The sequence below is a fragment of the Triturus cristatus genome, chromosome 6, assembly GCF_964204655.1.
Source record: "Triturus cristatus chromosome 6, aTriCri1.1, whole genome shotgun sequence".
NCBI classification, from domain to species: domain Eukaryota; kingdom Metazoa; phylum Chordata; class Amphibia; order Caudata; family Salamandridae; genus Triturus; species Triturus cristatus.
In genome coordinates, this window is record NC_140589.1 from 1,211,073,302 (window position 1) to 1,211,091,705 (window position 18,404).

The window sequence follows — 18,404 nt, forward strand, 5'->3', positions numbered from 1 at the left end:
GCAGGGAAACCTGCACTCACTTCAACGAAGCAAAGCAGGATTGCTTTTCCACAAGGGGAGCTGCATGTCAGCAGCTCCCCTTGTGGAAAAGCAATGCCGGCTCCCGCAGGACACGGGGAGTTGGCAGGGACTGTGGGGGCATTGGCGCTTCCCCCATAGTCCCCAACGCTGAGGGCCGACCCCATCCCCCGGGGCCAGAAGTGGCCTTAGGAGGGGGCCCCAGGGGATGGGGTACCCAGGCCCTAAATTGGCCTCAGGAGTGGGGCCACGCAGCCCCCTTCCCATTTTTTACATTTTAATTTTTTTTAAATGGGGGTCAGGCCCTGGGGATGGAGTTCCCAGGGCCCAAAAAATAGTAAAAGAAGGGGGGCCACACAGCCCACCTTCTATTAAAACTTAAAAAGCCGGCATCACGCTGGAGGCCCCGCCCCCTCCCTGCAGCACTCTGCAAACGTGCCCTCTGGCGCGTTGTAAGTTGAGGAATTAATTCCCCTTGAATACTGAGGGTCCCTGGGGGGCAACTAGCCCACCACGTACCTCCAGTATGCGCCAGGGAGCTGCGTTGCAGAGAGGTGGTCCAAGGCCATGCCCCCTTTTTACACCACTCTGCAACGCAGATCTGTGGCGCTTACCGAAGGTACCTGGTGGGCTAGTTGGCCCCCAGGGACCCTCAGGATTCAAGGGGACTTAATCCCCCAACTGACAACGCGCCAGGGGCGCGTTTGCACAGTGGTGCATGGAGGGGGCGGGACTGATATTTCAAGTGTGCAAACACACCCCCTTGAGCGTTGTAAATTGGGTAATTAAGTCCCCTTGAAACCTGAGGGTCCCTGGGGGCCAACTTGCCCATAAGGTACCTCCAGTAAGTGCCACAGAGCTGTGTTGCAGAGAGGTGGTCTGAGGTCACGCCCCTTTTTACACCTCTCTGCAACGCAGATCAGTTTCGCTTAATGGCGTTACCTGGTGGCCTAGTTGGCCCCCAGGGACCCTCAGGATTGAAGGGGACTTAATCCCCCAGCTTAGAACGCGCCAGGGGGTGCGTTTTGTAGAGTGCTGCAGGGAGGGGGTGGGGCCTGATATACCAAGTTAGCAATCCTGCTGTGTGGGACTTACTGGAGGTTATAAAAGGGATAGTTGGCCCCCAAGGTTGACGTTGGGGGCTAACTATCCCTCCTGTTACTTCCGCTAAATCCCACACTGCTGAAAGGTGTTTGAAGGCCACGCTCACATTTTTCCACCACTCTGCAAATGCGACTGCTGTGTTATAGTTAGAAATTAGCATTTAAAAAACCTTTGAAATTCACTGAAAAAAACATAGGTTTCAGGGACGTTATAGCTAGAAATTAGCATTTAAAAAACCTTAGAAATTCACTGAAAAAACCATAGGTTTCAGGGACTTTATAGTTAGTTGGACATTTCTCTTGTACAAAACCATAGCAATTCCCTCGTTATAGTTAGTTCAGCATACTATAACTCGAGCCCCCGCAATGCACTGCTGATGATGTCACATATTACATCATTCATGACATGGTCAGTGACATCACTGATGACATCACTGATGACATCTCAAATGACATCACTGATGACATCATCCACATGAAAATCTGATGCACCTCCTCACACTCTAATATAACCTTTGATACATCCACTGTAAAATACAGACTACCATTTCCAAAACCATTGACACACCAATACCAGTTACTATATACGCACTCACTGATTTATAGGTAAACACACAAATCCACTCATTCACCCATACAATCACTCATACATGTAGTCACTCATCAATTCAACACTATCATAAGCACTCATATACCTATACAGACACTCACACACCACCACACATCTAGTTACTCAAACACCTAGTCAGTCATGCAAAGAATCAATTACACTTCCATTTACTGACCTATACAGTTATACACACATCACATCACTTATTCAAACAGAAACAAACGCATACTAACTCTCTTATACAATCACTGATACAGGTACACACTCATCCATACAGACACTCTCACAGTCACTGACTCTTACGTATAGTCATTTATATACTTCAACTCACATACACTGCCTTTTACATATGTAGTTACTTGGACATGTACCTTTGAGACATCCATTCACTCACAAATACACCCATACACACACTCACCCACCCATACAGCTGTTTCCACATGCACTCTTGAACCCATACACACAGTGAATCAACCACTCAAACATACACACAGTGAATCAACCACTCAAACATCTATGCACAGAGTCACACACCTCTCACCCACCCACCCACCCACACACACACACTCAGGCACCCATACAAATACTCAGGCAACCAATCGATAACCCATATAGACACTCATGTAGCTACTGACCAACCCATGCAGCAGCTTATACAACAACAGACAGACTGATGCAGACATTCACACATTTTAGTCACTAACCCATGCATTCAGTAAGCCGCATGTAATCACTCTCTTAAGCAGTCAGTCAAGCACCTACTAAATCCTCCATCCCGACACTTATACACCCACTCATTCTTCAATGCACCTTGGCATATATATAATACATATTTAAATTTTAAAGAAAAACACAGTCACTGGATGATGTCATCAGTGATGTCATTTGAGATGTCGTGATGTCACTGACCATGTCATGAATAATGTAATATGTGACATCATCAACAGTGCATCGTGGGGGCTCGAGTAATAGTTAGCTGAACTAACTATAACGGGGGAATTTCTATGGTTTTGTACAAGAGAAATGTCCAACTAACTATAACGTCCCTGAAACCTATGGTTTTTTCAGTGAATTTCTAAGGTTTTTTAAATGCTAATTTCTAACTATAAAGTGCCTGAAACCTATGGTATTTTCAGTGAATAAAAATATATATATATATATATATATATATATATATATATATATATATATATATATATATATATATATATATATATATATATATATAATAGTTAGGACCTATTTTCCATAGGAAATCCGCAACATTCTATTCCCAATAACTTTGGCGCTGGTTGACGAATCTTCGCGAAATTTCCAAAACTTTTGGCCAGCACCGGTCTGCTCCTACCCTGAAAGTCTCGGGGTGATTCGTCAAGCGGGGGGCTGAGAAAAAAGGGGGGGTCCAAAAACGTGTTTTCCCATTCAATTTTCCATAGGAACATTTAGTCGCAGCTACAGCCCAAACTGCTGAACGGAATTACACCAAATTTGGCAAAAAGGTAGCCCTTGGTTCAGAATCATGTCTTTTGGTTAAATGGTGTGAATCTGTTCAGTAGTTCCTGAGAGAATCAAAAGTAAAATCACATATCTCATCATGAGATCTGATTGGCTGTCAGCACTTCATCCAAGAAGTGTTGGCAGCCATCTTGGTACGAATATACATGATAGCACCTCATTAAAAAGCATTGCAGTTAATAGGTTTTAAGACTTTAGTCACATTATAAATCATTTGTTGATGGTACCATACTCATTTTAGGAATTGTGGTGTGTTCTAAGGTGATTTTACCATGTGAAAAAGCCTTCTGCTGGGATATCATGAATCATGTTTGAGAGAAAACTATTTTCTCATGTTTTTCCCACAGAAGTTTGGAAGGTAATCTATAAGCTAAACTGAGAGCATATTTTCTGTAAATTCACATTATCTTCCTCAGTCATGTGAGAATGAAGTCTGACATTCTCAGTAAAACGTGTACATCTAACAAGGGCAGAGAATGACAGTTGATTCCTTTTTGTTCTACTGCAGCTTCCCAGAGTGTTCTAAAGAACAACTAGAGCGCTAACAGTCCTACTTATGACAAACGTATGGCACACCTGAAGCCATCTTGATTGGAATAAAGTGGTAACTCTTAAAACATTTAATTTAAAAAGGAACAAAATGAGGGGGTTCATTTTGCCATAGAAAGTATGATTAGTGCTGCAGAAAGAAAAACTAGGGCACATTTTGAGTGACTTCTCAAATCCTCTTCTATTTCATTAAAAAATTCTGACATGCAGACTGAAACATGCACTTTTAATACCAGGAGCAGACTTCCATGGTGAACAGTAGTTTTACTACAGTGATCTAATGAGCAAAAAGAGTGCTAACATTCTGAATTTATGGCAAATGTGTGACACATCTGAATACCTTCTTGATGGAATCAAAGTAAAAAACTGAAAGCAATTCCTACTGAGGAGACTGCAGTAAATGAGGAAATTAGGAAACTTCATAACAAATAAATCTCCCAAGATGGCCATCAGAGACAGAAGAGCCCAAATGTAGCACAAATATCACCCAGATGTAGCCCAAGTATAGCCCAATGACAGAATGTCCCAGAGTGTTGTTAAGAACAACTAGAGCGCTTACTGTCTTACTTATGACAAAAGTATGGCACACCTGAAGCTATCTTGATTGGAATAAACTGGTAATTAATTTAAAAAGGAACACAATGAGGGGGTTCATTTTGCCATAGAAATTATGATTAGTGCTGAAGAAAAAAAATTAGGGCACATTTTGAGTGACTTCTCAAATCCTCTTCTATTTCATTAAGAAATTCTGACATGCAGACTGAAACATTTACTTTTAATACCAGCAGCAGAATTCCCTGGTGAGCAGTAGCTTTACTACAGTGATCTAATGAGCAACTAGAGTGCTAACATTCAGAATTTATGGCAAATGTGTGACATATCTGAATACCTTCTTGATGGAATCAAAAGTAAAAAACTGAAAGCATTTCCTACTGAGGAGACTGCAGTAAATGAGGAAATTAGGAAACTTCATAACAAATAAATCTCCCAAGATGGCCACCAGAGACGAAAGAGCCCAAATGCAGCACACATCACCCAGATGTAGCCCACATGTAGCCCAATGACAGAAGTGTGCAAAACACTTTTTATTTTTTGTGTTTTTGCAGTTTTATATAGTGGAGACTTGTCAGGTATTGGAGTGCTTTACATGAGCATTAGTTACATCACACAAGAAGAAATTCATTTTAGTTGTAGACATGGGGAGATTAAGTGATTTGACCAGAATCACAGAATGTCGAGCTGAAGCAGAAACTCCAACCTGGTTCTCCAGTTATAAAGTCTGCAGCTCTGGAAGTAACACCACATCCTCTCCCCTAAGTGCAACATTTAATCAAGTGGTCAACTGGATAATAAAAACAGAAAGATAACAAATAATTTAAAAGTGCTTTGTTCCTATTTGAAAAGTCAGAAAATATGTCCTCATTTTAGATTTTTAGAGCACTAACCATAATTTGTATGCAAATTAGACCCTCTCATATATGTAATTTCTTAAGGAAATGCTCTAGGTATTACAGTTTTGATTACATCAAGATGACGTCAGGCGTTCCACACTTTTGTAATAAATATAGAATGTTAGCAATCTAGTTGTTCATTAGGATACTGTTGAGAGGCAGAGGCCAGGGGCACAGACTCTAAAAATTGAAGGCAGGTAGGAGGGTGCAGAGGCCACAATTTGACCACACTGGCAGGCAGGCAGGAAGGGCAGTGGCAGCACAACAGACTATGAAGGGCAGTGGAAAGGGGGGCAGGGGTAACAAACCAACAACACAGGACTGGCAAGAGAGGCTGTGGCAATATAATAGACCATTGTGGGCAGAAGGAAGAGGCAGTGGTAGTACAACCATACATGCCAACAGACCCGATTCAGCCAGGAAACGTCCAATGTTTTTAAGCTCAAATGGGCTTTATTTGATCTGTCTCCTGTCTACAATCTCCTCCTTTTCAATGTAACTCAAAGGGGCAAATCAATACCCCAGTTTTTTTTCAAAATCTCCCTCTTACCAAGTTCAAAATGTTCGCAAGTATGGTACATTGGATCATGGAAGGCAGGAGGAATTGGGGTAGGGACATGGACTCGCATAACAGAGGACAGGAGGGACATGGAGAGGTGCACCAAACTGACCCTACAGGGCAGGCATCAGGGTTTGCAGCAGCACAATACACCACACAGGGCATGCGGGATGGGAGTGCAGCACAACAATCCATAGAAAGCAATAGGGAGGGGACAGAACCATGCACATGGACAACAGAGAACAGAGGGAAAAGAGGCAATGGTAGCTAGCTGACCATAATGGATAGACAGGAGAGAAAGCTGCAGCATAACAGACCATAAAGGGCAGGAGGGACGGATCAGGGGCATTACAGTGGAGGGAGGGAATAGGGGTATGCACATGGAAACAGAGGGCTGGGGGCAAGGGGGCAGGGCAGGAGCAGCAGGATGACCATGGAGGTCAGGCAGGATGGGCGCTAGACGCAAGACACACCATGGAGAGCAACAGTGAGACTATGATGGCATACACACAGACCATGGAGGGAAGGTGGGAGGGGGTCAGGGGCAGCTAGCTAAAAAGTTGTAAAAAGGGGCGTGGCCTCTGAACACCTCTCTGCAACGCAGCTCTCTGGCGCATACTGGAGGTACCTGGTGGGCTAGTTGGCCCCCAGGGACCCTCAGGATTGAGGAGGAATTAATTCTCCAACTTAAAATGCGCCACAGGGCGTGTTTGCAGACATGTCACCTCAGGCCACGCCCCCTTCCTTCACCATTGTGCAAACGCACCCGTGGCGAGTTGTAAGTTGGGGAATTAATTAACTTTCAATACTGAGGGTCCCTGAGGGCCAACTAGACCAACAGGTATCTCCAGTATGCGCCAGGGAGCTGTGTTGCAGACAGGTGTTCAGAGGCCACGCCCCTTTTTCACCTCTCTGCAATATAGCTCTGTGGCACTTACTGGAGGTACCTAGTAGACTAGTTTGACCCTAGGGCCCCTTAGGATTAAAGGGGACTTAATCTCTCAACTTAGAACGGCCACAGGGCACGTTTACACAGTGGTGAATGGAGGGGACGGAGCCTGAGGTAACGTGTGCAAACACGCCCTTTGGCACGTTTTATCAGTGTGCAACCGCACCCCGTGGAGCGATTTAAGAGGTAGTTTTAATCCCCCTGCCCTATTATATACTAGGGGTTTACAGAGGAGGTCATGCTAATCACAAGGATATCCCAACGCATAGTGTTCCCTAGTGTATGTAGGTGTTTTCACTGTATTCTAAGTGTCTTTTAGCATAGCACTGGCTCTAGGACTGGTTAGCCAGAGTCAGTTACCACCAGTGCCCGTCTGAAAAAGTTGAGGGTACAGGATGATTCTGCAACAAGGCTTCTTTCTGCTCCTCTGTTTGTTCTTTCTGCACGTCTTCCTTCTTCCTGCACTTTTCTATGTCTTTGAGGGCTTCTGTTGCTTCTTTCTGCATTTCTTTATTTTCTTTCTGTGCGTTTTTTCTTCTTTCTTCACATGTCCTAACTCTGTAGGCATAGTTAGAAATTAGCATTTAAAACACCTTAGAATTTAACTGAAAAAACCATAGGTTTCAGGCACTCTAAAGTTGGAAATTAGCATTTAAAAAACCATTGAAATTCACTGAAAAAAACATAGGTTTCAGGCATGGTATAGTTAGGAACTAGCATTTAATAAACCTTAGAAATTCACTGAAAAACCATAGGTTTCAGGGGCCTTCTAGTTAGCTGGACATTTCGCTCGTACAAAACCATTGAAATTCCCCCTTTATAGTTAGTTCATCTAACTATACCTTGCGCGCCCGCAATGCACTGCTGATGACGTCACATATTACATCACTCATGACATGGTCAGTGACATCACTCATGACATCACTGATGACATCATCCAGTGAATGTGTGTTTTTCTGAAAATTAAATAAGTTTTATATATGTACATCTCAATGTCGATGGAAGAATAAATGGGTATATAAGTGTCTAAATGGATGATTTTTTTAATGAAAAATTGATTGTATAACTGACTGATTAAGTGTATCTTAGTACCTTAATAAAGGCACATAATACAAGTGTTACAGTAATAGCTGATATCCAGTTTAATTCCTCTGGCTGTAGGGGAAAACTAGAAAACGTGTCTTGATATTAAGCCCAAATATTAATTACCGGATTGATCCTTGATTTCAACTGTGCATCCTCGTGTTGATTAACATATTTCATTGCACAAATGTCTGTCAAAAACAATCCAACAACTATCTTTGTTCTTAGGTAGGCTTTTTCAACATGAAAGACTCACCCAAATGTTAATCAACTGGTTTGCAGATTATCATATAAACATATGAGACGATGCCGGGCCAGTGCCTCTCATCCTCTCTGAGGTCCGAAAAATGAGTACCATTGAGTTTGGTAACAATAAACATCTGTAATTCAGCGCCAAGATACCCCGTTGGGGGTGAACATGAACTTTAAAAATACACATTATGCTATGGAGGGGAGAAATAGAAGGAACATAGAAACAAGAACTCGGCTCAAGGAAAAGCAGGACTGGAATCAAGGTCAGGTTCAGGACTGGAATACTTCAAAACTTAAGACAAGGGGTTTGCATGTAACTGATCTAGAAAAGTGCAGACAAGACTAAGAACAATGAGTATCACAGAAACAGGGAAGAATTAAAACAAGTGACAGAAGTTGAATCTCAAGGCAAGCCTGGAAAGCAGCAACTGGCAAGTAAGTTGTAAGCGTCTGCACTCGGGGCTCACAGGTCAGCAATATCTGAGAGCTCTGCGGAGGAGCCCAGGTGCAGGATGAGAGCCAGTTGCAAGGAATAAACCAGGAGCAAGGACTCAGGGAACCACCAATGAACAGAATGTAGAATGGGGGCTTGGAGAAGGAAAGACCAGCTAAACCAAGAGGCACAAGACAGGAAACAGGAAAGCCAGGAACGGAGTACTGATTGGAGCCAAGAGAGTGAAAAGTCTACAAGGCAGGTATAAAAGGGCCAGAAAGGACATGCAATCCAGGATTCAAGAGAGACTAGAGCACCACGACCAGGGAGTGATCAGGCAGGGTTTGGAGACAGAAAGGACTCGAAGGATCAAGATGCATCAGGCAGAGGGCTCAGAAGAGATGTGTTGTTGGGCTTGGATTGCAATGTGTTGTAAAAAGTTCTGTTGTATTCTGGTGTATCATCTGGATCTCACAGGGCCTGCGTGAGCATCACCTGATGGTAAGATTCCAGAATCCTGACAATTCCTGTCAATGGGCCTCTAACCCAATCATTTGGCTTATCATTCTATGATCAGTCACAAAGAGGCTCCAACGCTGGCCTGGATGTTGCAAACCTCTTTTCATCTCAGTTACTAAAGCCCTTCCATGGTATCACAAAACATGGGCGCCAAGTCAGTATCATGGCTAATGTAAAGATTTAAAACATACTATACAAAGAAACAGAAATCTTACTGTGTATGAATGTTACCCCAGAGATAATAAAGGATTCCACAGGGTTTCTAATTTTTAATTACTAGTAGATTTAATGTTCAGATTCTGAGGTTTTGGGAAACTGTGCAGAGCTGATACCAAAGCGTCTCTCTTTCGAGCAGAATGTTGATGTCAGTTCTTAAATTATCCACATAAGCTCCTGGGACCTTCTTTGTGACACAACTCACATTTAATGTGAATTAATATGTCTTCTGGCTTTTCTCCTTCTTTGGAGGTTACCACTAGGCCTGGGCTAAAATTCTTTTCCGCTAACTTCTTAAAAACATATACAGTACAATCAAGATGAGAAAGTGTTGAAGATGCACCTCTTTAAAGAGCACCACGTCAAGCCAGATACCTCTTTTATCACTCGTCTTTATGCATGTCTTCAGAGTCGTATTGAGGCATGAGCAAAGTGGGCAATTGCCTAGGGCCCCAACGCTCCAAGGGGCCCCCTGGGAAAGTGAAATTTCTTTCTACCTCACATCTGTCTGTTTATCTAACTCAGCCTTTAATGTATTATTTATTTAATTTTGATTGGCATCATGGGGTTTGAATGATAGAAAATGGGTAATAAAATACAAACCTGTTCCAAACAGGGGACCAAGGTATGATTTGCCAATCAAATTCTTAAGACGACTCTGCTTGAACATGTACAACATACTTTGCAATAGACTGATATGTGCATGTAACGGAGAGGTGCTGCTTTAAAAAAATAAAAAGGTATGTTTCCATTTGGGAAACACATTGGGTGGAGGAAGCCTGTCTCCCCCTCCCCCTCCCTAACAAAGCCACCCAACACAATTACCAATGGCAACGTACTCAAGGTACTGAATCTGGAACAAGACGTAAGACTTAACATAGCCTTCTCTGGAACAGGATGCCATCAGGGAACTTTGCATGTCCCTGGCACATAACATGCTAAACAGGGGTCTCCAATATTTTCTATAATAAGACCTACATATGTTCAATGAAAATCATCCTGGACTATTAATACTATTAGTGTTGTAATAGTGACCACGAGGTACATGATTACGTTAGTGGCCACCCTATGCCAAGTTACCAGCAGCGATCACCTCAGTGTATCAGGCAGGGTTGTCAGCAGAAATCTACTGCAATGCTCGTGGCACCAAGGCAATTATTATAATAGTAACTGGTCTCCTAATGCCGCATCATTTATCACTCAAATATCAGCTTAAAAAATATTTTAGAAATTCAACCATTTTTTTCACACTTATATTTATGAGTTCTGAAAATGCACACATTTTCTTTTTCATTCAACACCTTTCAATTTAGGTATATATGTATTATTTAACTGAGCAAAAGCTTCAACTTTAGTGGCTCGGCTGCACAGAGGAGAGCTACTTACAGGTAGGTGGAGAGCTACTAGTACCTCAGGAACTACACGTGGGAGATGCCTGTGCTAAAATGTGCAAGCAAGGGGAAGTGATGGTGAGAAAGGGGAGGGTTTAAGGTCACCGTAAGAAAATGCAAGATTGTGACTTTCCCCCTTCTCTCGTTTAAGTTCTCTGAAAGTATAACTAGCATGAGGATTCTAGAAGTGTGAAATTAACATTTAGAGCAAGACTGGGGGACGGGTAACCAGCAACCTGAATTGTACTTACTTACTTACAGCAGCTTGGGGAGTAATTTCCCTCTCGTTTCAAATTGCAAAAAGTGACTTTTCAGTGCTGATTTGTATTATTGGAGAGGGTGAATAACCTTAAATATAGCTAAATGTAGCTAAGGACTCTTGACTCCACATGTAACACATTAGCTATTAGGCCATCTCTCCTAATTGAGAAGAGTGATGAAATGAAAGAGTCAGATTTGCCAAATATATCTGAAGTACCAGAAAAGGTGGCCAACATAACAAGGCTTAAGTGCCTTACTTTTGGTGTGGAAGATACAACAATCCGTCACAAATGTGGCAGATGACCCCCTGGGATATTACAAGTTTATGATAGCCTACAGCACTTGCAATAAGTCGGGCGGGCTATCCGTCACATTTTGATGGAGTGTTCCATTCAACAAACTCTATATAAAGCGCTAAGCGATGTCCGAGAAAGTGGCACAGTTCAGCCATATTGTAGCAATGCAAACACGCATAACACACATCACTCCACATCTACCACCTAGACAATGCAGTCTCTGTTGCATCCGAATGAGAACATAACCTCGCCTCTGGGTGCAAGTACAACTAAGATTTGTGTTCTTGCTCATTTCCTGCAGAAGTGGTTTGTAAATGCCAGCACTTTGGCTGTTCCCATCAAGGAGTTCAACGCTACGTGCACCATACAAGTGGCAGCCTCCACAAAGGGAGGAGAGGGGCCATATAGCGAAGGAGTCCGAATCTTTATTCCAGGCAACGGTAAGTAGCAATGAACTGTCCTTCGTTTTGTAATTTTTTTTTTTTTTTAATAATATATATATTTTTTTTAAATGCCACATTCTATCATGGGAAGGTCCCAATCACTTCACCTAAAGGGCATGTCTTGCTTTTGTAGGCTGCATCACTTACTTCTGAAAAGCATGAGACCTCTCATCCAGTTGTGGCATAGTCAGCATCATAATGACGCAGAACGTGCCGGTTTTAACCACTACTACTTGCTGTGGGGCGCTGAAATTGTTTGTGACAGTACTGTAAAACCCTCTAGAACAGAGGAACCTAACAATGCTGACACGCATAAAGGAGCAGAAGTGAGCAATCTGGCTGGTGAATTTCCATCCCTCTGAAGAAAACACACTTTTTTTTCCTTTCTTTAAAAAAATGGGTGCTCTCTTTGCAACTTTTGCCGCCCCTCCCCTCCCAGCTCTGCATCAGAAAGCTTGCATACCGCATCACCAGGTTTATGTTCAAAAGAATCTGGGGCAGTCTACAGGGGCAATATTACACCAACATTATACCAGGGCAAAAACAGAGCAAACCCATTTGCATCTTTTATGCCCACTTTTGAATTGCCCTTTCGGGCATTCTGGCACTGCCAAGTGGGCTGGCTTGAAAGTGCCAGTGTGAGGGTTGTGAAAGGACCAAAAACACAAAGCCACACACTGGCCATTTTAGGCTAGCCCATCTGCCAGTGCCACAGTGCCCGACAGACCAGCCCGACACTGTTTATGCTGCATCTACGATACACAATGGGCCAAAAACTCTATTTGCTTCTATCATGATACAATATAGAGCTCACTGACGTGACCCCTAACCTCGTCCTGCATTTCACATCTGAAAAGTGTGGGAAAAGCATTGTCTCATTTTCACATTTTGTAAACTCGTCTTAGAAAGCATAAAATGAGTTTGAGTCAATCAATCACATAACTTTATTCGGTACAAAAAAATATACCATAAAAGTACAGATAAAATACGTCAGAGTTAAAACCAGATCAACAATCTAAAATTATCCATAATATGTGTTCAGTACATCAATGATTGGGTGCCCATCCCCTCAGGCAATTCCTTCATAGGGCCATAAAAAAGGGTGACATCCCGCGCAACCTATATTCTCCCAATGCCCCTTGTTACTCTGAGCCTGACCGCTGCCCTTAAAAAATTTACAGTGCAAAACAGAGTCAAAGCATCTGAGACCAGTTTTAAAAATAACAATGCCACTCTTGCATGTTTGAATGTAGCTTTCTTTAAAATTCTCTTTAAAAAAAGGCTCCTAGACTGTGAATAAAAGGGACATAATAAAACAAAGTGAAGGGTATCCCGAGGAGACCGTTGGTCGCAACCACATGATCCCTTCATCTCTATGGACGATGTGTATCCTGCCGGGCCAGCTAGTACATGGTGCAGAAGATTTAGCCTGAACCGTGTCATTAAGCATCTTGGGGAACAGCCATTACAACGCGGTTATTACCACGCTGTGCAGTTACATCGCATGCGTTACAACGCATGCGATGTTACAACGCTATGCCATTAGAACGCAAGTCTGTACATCGACTTGCGCTATATGGTGTGCTAACATTACAAATAGTGTAGTTTACTATCCCAACACCTTCCCTACTGTTAAGTGGACTGGAGTTGGAATAGTAAATTACACTTTTTTAATGTCAGCACGCCATCTAGCGCAAGTCGATGTAAAGACTTGCGTTCTAATGGCATAGCGTTGTAACATCGCATGCGTTGTAACGCATGCGATGTAACTGCACACGTGGTAAAAACCCGCGTTGTAATATCATACATCCAGCATCTGTCATGAGTTTGAGTCATGTTTCTCATGGTGCAAAGGCCATTTACTTCAATTCCAACAACACAAGAAGCAAACATGGTTAAAATAAATTTGCCCTCTTAACCAGTGCAAATTGTCTATATTATAGTCCCATATCGCTGGTAAATGAAAGCTGCTCAGATACTGCAGTTCCAGGTATATGTAATGAGTATTAACAACGCCACAAAACCATGACTAAAGAAGAAATTTTGATTTTAGAGACATTAGCTAAGATCTGTATTGAAATCAGGGTTGTATCTTTTTTTTCTTGAATATTTATAAATTGTTAGCTTTAATCATATAGGGGTGAATTGTATTACGCTTCTTTGGCAAAGTTATGCATTATTTACCATGATATTTTCCTATTGGTCTGGTTTCTGAGATTTTCGAATGTGCACATCAGGAAATGGAATGTATGGCACAGTGTGATACCTTAGTATTGACCTTTAATAATCGACATGCAACAATATCAACTGCTAGATTTAGCACAATATCATTGAGATAGGTAGATGTGCAATTATACTAGTAAATCTACACTCCCTTAAATGTGCTTACTTTGATGATATTGTGCAAATCAAAGCCTTACCGGTGATAGTGATGCAGATCGATTATTTTGTATTCGATATTTTGATATACATTGGGATCAGAGACGTTTAAAGGCATGGGCAAAGTGGACCTTAGCCCAGGGCCCCAGCCTTTCAGGGGCCCCCGATACAGCCACCTATATTATGCAGAGTCTTGCCCTGAAGTCATTAAATAATTCTTTTTTTCTTTACATTTAATTTGTATGTGGGTGATGTATGGGAGTCTATCACAGACATTTTGCACTTTTGTTTGTTTTTAAAAAATATTTGGGGGGGATCAAAACCGGATCTCACATATGAGAAATGGGTGGAGGTTACAAAGATTACTTGCAATAATATTAGTGAGCTGCTGCTGTGTTATAATATTGAAAGCCCCTCACTACCCCTACATATTAGATGCAAATACATTTCGAATTTGGACCCGTGTGCCTGTGCACTGTCAGTGACCTGGCTACAGAGGGCATGGCAGAGCTGACATTGGATCATACATTCAAAACAGTTCCGAGCAGGGGACCAAAAATTATGTTTGGTCCAGGGCCCCTGAAATCCTTAAAATGTGTCTGATCTGGATGTCACCACCTCACTGCCATAACCTCATCATGGCCTTTATGTCAACCTGCTATGACCTTGTTCGGAGTTCTTACTGCTGTAATTCTATGAAGTATAGAATAAAAATCCAGATCATATTAATACATTGCAAACAACATCACAAAAGTTAGACCGTATACAATAAACTGTAGTAAACAGCATGTGCGGTCCTTCAGCTCTTGAGTCTTCAAGGTCAGTAAAGTGATGTACGTGCTGTACAAACGTCAAACACAAAAACTATACTCCATCCTGGCTAAATGCTTTGAATCTGAACAGTGTTTAATTTGTGCAGGTGGTTGCAGGGGGTGGGCACCAGCACTCCTATTTGGGGACTCCGGCATATCTTTATTCATTAGCCTGTGAGAGGGAGGAAAGGGTACAACAGGTAGAAAGCAAAGATGGGTAAAAATAAAGTATTGGGGTACAAAGTTCGTTCTTAAGCCCCCTCCCCCCCCCCCACTGAATGCCAGGGTTGCCGAACAACAAGGCTGTTAGTTTTGATTCCACCTCATGCCTCTTTCTTCCTTTAATTCCACCTCAGGCCTCTTTCTTCCTTTGATTCCACCTCAGGCCTCTTTCTTCCATTGATTCCACCTCATGCCTCGTTCTTTGATTGATTTCACCTCATGCCTCTTTCTTCCTTTGATTCACCTCATGACTCTTTCTTCCTTTGATTCACCTCAGGAATCTTTCATCCTTTGATTCCACCTCATGCCCCTTTCTTCCTTTGATTCCACATCATGCCCCTTTCTTCCTTTGATTCCACCTCATGCCTCTTTCTTCCACCACCCTACACTTCCTGTTTCTTTATCTACTCTTGTAGGTTCTTTTTAGCTCAGCTGTCTTCCTTTGTCACTGTTCTTGTCTCTTCCTTCCTTTTTGTCACTTTTCTGCCTTTCTCTCTCTTGCGCTGCCTGATGATACAAATAAGTCTGGTCCACAGCAATGAGTGTTTGCTCCACCACTGTCACAACTGGCATAAATTAAGCTCTGCACACACGCTCTGACTGCCAACCCAATGAATTTGACTCTCCGCAGGTCAGGATGAGCTGTCTTGAATGTTCGTTGTGATGATCAGTCTCATTGAACTGAATTGTCTCCTATTCCACCAGGTTTAATAGCTTTTGAATCTTCTTCCACCCCAGCATCGGCCCGCACAGACTCCCTCTCCATCATCTTTGGGCTTGTCTGTGGCGTGCTCCTCATTCTGGCAACTGTATATGTGGCCTTCCTAGTCAGAAGGCGGTGCACTGAAACCAAATTTGGGTAAGTCCTAGACAACCGAGGGAATGCCTGTCTGGCATTTTTTTTATTGTTGTGTGGTGAATTCAATATATTTTTATGTTGTTTAGGTCTGCTCAGGGACCTGAAGGAAGAGCTTTTTTAGTCACTGTCATGTATGAACTTGTTTTGTTTTCCATTAACAAAAGTAGCTTCCAAATCATTTTCCTTGTACTATGACTTTGGTACTACTACGATTTCATTTTATGAAGTGAGAACATTTAGATGATTTTAGAAATCACAGTGGTGAAGGGGCAGTTAGGTTTTAGTCACTTGCTGCAGATGTCTGAACCGCATCTAGCAGCAGGCTGTGAGTATCAGGTGGCAACACAGGGGCCTGCCAGCGATGCAGTGTGCGCCAGGTAAATAGTTTTAATTATTTATTTAATTACTTTCCTCCATTCCGTCGTATGTCCGAGCTTACTACCGCCCACCGTGCCCCTCCCCCGACCCTCCCCACCGTCCCACAGCACGCCCAATGCCAGCCCCCACAGGGTCCTGGAGAAGGAGATGAGGCCGGATAGGGAAGTAAGGATACGAGGGAGAAATTGCTTGTGGGAAAGCAGAGATCAGGAAGGCATGTGACCCGGAAGATGCATTTTTGCACTTGAAGGGTGGGTTTTCGCTACTATATATCCCTTCAAGGCTCACTATCTCTCGTCTCTCTTTTGTTGTCTCCTTTTCTTCTTAGTGTGTGTTTTAAGGCTGTCTCTGTACCCTCTCCGCTTTTTTTGTTGCTGACTCTGTCCCCTCTCGCCCATTTGTGTCTGTCTTTCCTTCCTTTTCATGATCTCTGCTTTTCTACAAGCAATTCCTCACTCGTATCCCTACTACTGTATCCGACCTCATCTCTTTCTCCAGGACCCTTTGCTGTCACCTGATTCTCTCTGCCTCTCTCACATCTGCCGCAAGTTTAGACCAATCAGATTAGAGGCTGGATGCAGCATGGTGCTGATGCAGGTGGTGCTGGCAGAGGGCCCTCGGTAATAGAATGAGAAATAAATATGAGTGTGTATAAGAGTGATGACTTAGATGAATGTAAACAAAACTGGCATAGACCTAGAAAGCAAATTGGCATTTAAGAAAGTGAGTTATCAAAATGCATGCTTTGTAACCTGTAAATTAAATGAATAACCGGCCTTACTATTAACTAATTTAATAGTACTCCATTTACCGGCCTGGGAATGATGATGGCCAAGTTTCGTTTCTTGCAAGGATTTAAACTTGTGACCTCGAGAGCACATCAGGTGTTAGCTGTGAGTGTTCAGCTCACTGTGTCATCTTACCACCTTATGTACTATCCAAGCATACCCATTATTATTAACATGATATAAATAACTTCAACTTACTTTAGTCATCTGTGAGTCAGGCTTCAAGGCTGTTGTTTCCTTTGGGGTCCTTTGAGGGACAATCCTGTTATCAACAGGGAGACTCAGGCTACACTATGACTAAGCAAAACACTGCTGTACTTTGGACAGCATGTGCAGCTTCCGTTTCATATTCTGAAGACTGAATCACATCTGGCCATCTGCTCCTAACAGAACAAGCTACCAAAGCAGCCATTTTTTATCTAATTTTAGAAACAAGTGGCACGTGTGTGAGGGAAATGTGATACATCACCAGGAATGTGGCGCTACATTCCTCCATGGTGTTTCCGCCTTTAGGTGACTCAGCGTATGCTTGTTTATGTATTGGGTTCTGACTAATCTGTACAAGGTCTGTGGGAACACAAGCCGGTGGAAGAGGTCATTTTTTTCTGTCTTTGCTTTCTGTAGGTATGCGTTTAGCAGTGCTAATGAGTCGGACATGGTAGTGAATTTTACAGCAAAACAGTCCTACAGCCGGAAAGCCATCGAAGTTACATGTAAGTTATTCCTAGCTTTTGCTTGCAGTCGTCCTTGGAAAATGGGGCATGAGAGAGATAAGGGGAGAACCTGTGAGCAGAGAGTATGCTTAGGGCTTTCTGTCATGAATGTCAGGCAACTTCAGCAATGTCTTTGAATGTCAATGTCAGGCAACTTCAGCAATGACTTTGAATGTCAATGTCAGGCAACTTCAGCAATGTCTTTGAATGTCAATGTCAGGCAACTTCAGCAATGACTTTGAATGTCAATGTCAGGCAACTTCAGCAATGTCTTTGAATGTCAATGTCAGGCAACTTCAGCAATGACTATGAATGTCAATGTCAGGCAACTTCAGCAATGACTTTGAATGTCAATGTCAGGCAACTTCAGCAATGACTATGAATGTCAATGTCAGGCAACTTCAGCAATGACTATGAATGTCAATGTCAGGCAACTTCAGCAATGTCTTTGAATGTCAATGTCAGGCAACTTCAGCAATGACTATGAATGTCAATGTCAGGCAACTTCAGCAATGACTATGAATGTCAATGTCAGGCAACTTCAGCAATGTCTTTGAATGTCAATGTCAGGCAACTTCAGCAATGAATTTGAATGTCAGGCAACT

General features: G+C 42.6%; 1 protein-coding gene across 2 annotated transcripts in view; it reads left to right on the plus strand.

The window, feature by feature from the left end:
- MERTK (MER proto-oncogene, tyrosine kinase) overlaps positions 1-18,404 on the plus strand; it is a 374,986-nt gene that overhangs the window by 292,810 nt on the left and 63,772 nt on the right. The window contains exons 9-11 of one of the 2 annotated variants that reach the window (XM_085612117.1): positions 11,507-11,645; positions 15,767-15,920; positions 17,711-17,799. In XM_085612117.1, the coding sequence (XP_085468243.1) occupies positions 11,507-11,645; positions 15,767-15,920; positions 17,711-17,799 (382 nt within the window). The remainder of the gene's footprint in view (positions 1-11,506; positions 11,646-15,766; positions 15,921-17,710; positions 17,800-18,404) is intronic. The other variant, XM_085612118.1, reaches the window with a different exon arrangement.